The 4,060-nt window shown below is 38.4% G+C and overlaps 1 protein-coding gene across 2 annotated transcripts in view; it reads left to right on the top strand.

The window, feature by feature from the left end:
* LOC106876137 (V-type proton ATPase subunit e 2) overlaps nucleotides 1-4,060 on the top strand; it is a 14,584-nt gene that overhangs the window by 6,945 nt on the left and 3,579 nt on the right. Inside the window, exons 2-3 of one of the 2 annotated variants that reach the window (XM_014924558.2) lie at nucleotides 1,888-1,935; nucleotides 2,564-2,657. In XM_014924558.2, the coding sequence (XP_014780044.1) occupies nucleotides 1,888-1,935; nucleotides 2,564-2,657 (142 nt within the window). The remainder of the gene's footprint in view (nucleotides 1-1,887; nucleotides 1,936-2,563; nucleotides 2,658-4,060) is intronic. The other variant, XM_052972736.1, reaches the window with a different exon arrangement.

Genomic DNA, 4,060 nt, shown 5'->3' with positions numbered 1-4,060 from the left:
CAGCGACTAGGACAACCAAAACATTAAAAAAAAAAAAAAATGAAAAGAATGAATTCTATAGAAATATCCACTCACATAATAAAATAAATATATAAAAAATAAAATTTCTCTCTCAGCAATTCTCTCTCTTTGAGGGAAATTTCTCCCCTCTTCTTCACACAGCTCTCCTCGTCCATGACCATACCAACGCAAATGTCTCTCTTGCACATCACATCCAATACTTCTTATGTCTAACATTTCTCTCAGGGTGCCTATACTCTGTCGTGTATGCACACTGACATTACACATCTGGCAGATCATACTAGCTTCATTTCTTTCAAGCCTACGCATGTCTTCAGCAGTCATGGCCCATGTTTCACTGCTCTGAAGCATGGCAGTTCGCACACATGCGTCATACAATCTACCTTTCACTCTGAGCGAGAGGCCCTTTGTCACCAACAAGTTTAGAAGCTTTCTAAACTTTACCCAGACTATTCTTATTCTAGTGGTAACACTCTTTGAGCATCCACCCCCACTACAGACCTGGTCCCCTAGGTAACGGAAGCTTTCAACTACTTCTAGTTTCTTCTCCTGGCATGTGATGGAGTCTGTTTTCTGAGCATCTGTGCTGTTTATTGCCCCAGTGCATCTGCTGCATGTGAAAGCTATCTTCTCGGTTAATCTTCCTTTGATGTTGCTGCACCTCTTGTGTGTCCATAGCTTACACTGGGTACATCTTATGGAGTTTCTACCTACACCTTTTCTACAGATCGAGCAGGGCCACCTACCTAAAGGGGTGTGTGATGTGTTTGCTTTCCTACTTACTAGAACTTTGCTCTTTGCACCATTGACTCTAAGGCCCTTCAATTCTAAACCTTGCTTCCAAACTTGAAGGCAGCAAATTCATGGATTATACATAGTAACCCATGAATTGCTATGGGGGAATTAGAAGGTCAGAAATTGGGACTAGTGAAGTCACAGAAATTTGCTACCCTTTGTGGGGGTATGGCAAGGAGCCAAATCCTGCTGCCACACAGATGGCCTTACAGCAGCAACCTTCTCCAGCCAGTGTTTGACCACAGTCTCCAGCAGCTCCTTATTCTTTTCATCTGAGAACCATATCATTCCTGGCTTAACAGGATATTCCTCAGTTTGTTCAGGAGCTTTTTCACTTTGGTCAAGTGGTTCTCCTTGGCTGTCAGAATTCATCCCTTGCGCCTCTTGTACAAGTGGTAGTGAACATCCTCATTCAGGGCCAGCTTCATAGAAGTGACACCAAGACCCATCTCTCTTGCCGAAATCCATACTCTCTCGCTCAGATCTTCCATCACTTTATCCTGTAGTTGTTGGATGAATTCTAGTGTGTGGACACAGTCAGAATGCCTGCTGTGTCCTTTCTCGCTGGCTATAGCTTTGTAGTCTCTGTTGCAGCTCACCATATCATGTCTTATGGCCTTTATATGTTCATATAGCATTGAGCAACAGTCACGATGTTGGCATTTTGATACCCGGCACAGATCATCAGGATACAGGTAATTTTTTCCCAACATGTAGATGGCTTCCAGTCCTCCATCTCAGCTAACTTTTTTTTGATTACAACTTTAATCTTTATCCTCTGCAATGCCATCGACTTTTCACATGATGTCCCTGAAAAAAGGAGACAATAAAAATCTTCAAAAAATTAGCCCAAACACCTTCTAATTTGGTTGTTTGATTAAATTCAGTGTGTCTACTTTATGGTAAGTATGTTTGTACTTGAAAAGTTTTTAAACAATTAAAAAAGATATCTTGTAATATTTTGATGGTTTAGAATACTAATTTTGATAATTGCTATGTGAGTGTTATGTACAAAATTTGCTAAAATATTGAAATGAATTTTACATGTAGTTTCTGAACTTCTTTTTCCAGACTCATTCAAACGATGTGTGTCCTTACGGCCTTTTGTTGTTATTTATTGTAAGTTCAGTTTTTCTCTTTTAATTTTTTCAAAACGTTTTTAGTTCCTTCTTTTTAGTTTGGTAAAAACTTAGATAAAGCTTAGATATGTTTTGACCAAAGCTTGGTCCAGGCCATGTCTAACTTAATAGTACCACCTGATAGGATTATCTAAATTCTTTTTATAGTCAATTTTTGTCTATGGTTCATTCAAGTAGTGAGTTCTTATTGAGTAGTGGTGAATGAAAAGTAAATATGTTGCTATTTGAGTTCCCAATCTAGTTGCAATTTCCATTTGGATCTGTATCACTTTTGCCTGCCTACCTTTCTTCTGTCTACTTTCTTATCTTCTTACCTTACTCTTTCTACTCCTCTATAGATCTTTCTCTGATTATATCATTTATTTTATTTTCTTACTAGTTTCAGCTATGATCATGTTTAATAACATATATTTTCAAAATGATTCATAATCAAGATGTTCTTGCAGCTAGCAGTCAAAAGATGAACTGCCAGAAAGCAATAGTTTGGGTCATATAAAACTGTATACATCGTTTGTTCAAATGCAGTGCACAACTAAATTTGGAAATTTTAAAATTTATGTATTCCAAGTAATATTTCTGTTTCTAAAGTGCTGTTTATTTTTCTACAGTTGGTTATGTGCTTATTTGAGTCAGTTAAACCCTCTCTTTGGACCCCAACTTGACAGTGAGGTCATCAGATATCTTCAAATTGCATGGAATAATGTAAGTATTTTCTGGAATATTTACGATACATTTTTGTTTATTGAAGTTATTTTACTTTCATACTATAGAATTTGTTAAATTTTTGTCAAACTGAATGCAGATATAGGCTCAAGTGTGTCTGTATGGTTAGAAGTTTGCTTCTTAATCACATGGTTCCAGGTTCAGTCTCACTGCTTGTTTCCTTGGGCAAGTGTCTTCTACTATAGCATTGGGTCAACAAAAGCCATGTGAATGGGTTTGGTTGATGGAAACTGAAAAGAAACTCTCATATCTTCAACATTTAACATCCATTTTCCATGCTGGCATGAGTTGGACAGCTTGACAGGAATTAGCAAGGCCAGGGGCTGCACCAGGTTCCATAGCCTGTTTTGGCTTGGTTTCTAGGGCTGGATGCCTTTCCTAATGCCAACCACTCCGCAAAGTGTACTGGGTGCTTTTTATGTGGCACCTTGGTTTTAAGATTACAATTCTGTTGTGGTGGTCGGGTCTTCTCAAGTACAGCATTGCACCTCATCTTGATCCTCTCTCATCCCCTTTGTAAGGTTCAGCATTTTGAGATCAGCCTTCATATGTGTGTGTGTATTACTGTCTCCTTGTCTTGATATTGTGTGATAGTTGTAAACAAGTGTCACTGTCATGCAAATGGTGTCCTTTGTTTCCAACCTTTCATGAAAATATGTCTGGTCATAAAGAAATATTACCTTACTTGGAAACAGGTAGGGATTGGTGACAAGAAGGGCATCCAGCTATGGAAAATCCACTTCATCAAATTCTGTCCAACCTATGCATACATGGAAAAGTGGATGGTTAAAGTTTGATGCTAAACACTAACATGCAAGACTCCAGGAGATTGAGTTGTAAACTTACTGTATTGGAGGCAAAGAAGATAAAAACTTCTTGCTTCAGTTGCCTCATTCATAAAAGCTTCCAGTTGTTCATGAGTGTGTAGGTAATGGTAAGAAGGTGAAAAAAAAAGCTCAGCTTGCTTCCCAACCGCATGGTTATGGGTTCAGTCCCACTGCATCGTGCCTTGGGCAAGTGTCTTCTACTATAACCTTGGGCTGACCAAAGCCTTGTGAGTAGATTTGGTAGATGGAAACTGAAAGAAGCCTGTCATATACATATATAGCTATACATATATATATATATGTGTGTGTGTGTGTCTTTAACTTTGTTTGTCCCCACCACTTGACTACCAATGTTGGTGTGTTTACGTCCCTGTAACCTTGTGGTTTGGCAAAAGAGATTGATAGAATAAGTACCAGACTTTAAAAAATAATGTACTGGTGTCAATTCATTCGACTAAAAGAAATTCTCCAAGGTGGTGCCCCAGCATGGCTGCGGACTAATGACTAAAACAAGTTAAAAGATAAAAAAGATTCCTACAAAGCGTTCCTACAATT

Source organism: Octopus bimaculoides, chromosome 14, assembly GCF_001194135.2.
Source record: "Octopus bimaculoides isolate UCB-OBI-ISO-001 chromosome 14, ASM119413v2, whole genome shotgun sequence".
Taxonomy (NCBI): Eukaryota; Metazoa; Mollusca; class Cephalopoda; order Octopoda; family Octopodidae; genus Octopus; species Octopus bimaculoides.
Note: the sequence above shows the minus strand (reverse complement) of the source record. Positions and strands in the feature narration are given on the sequence as shown.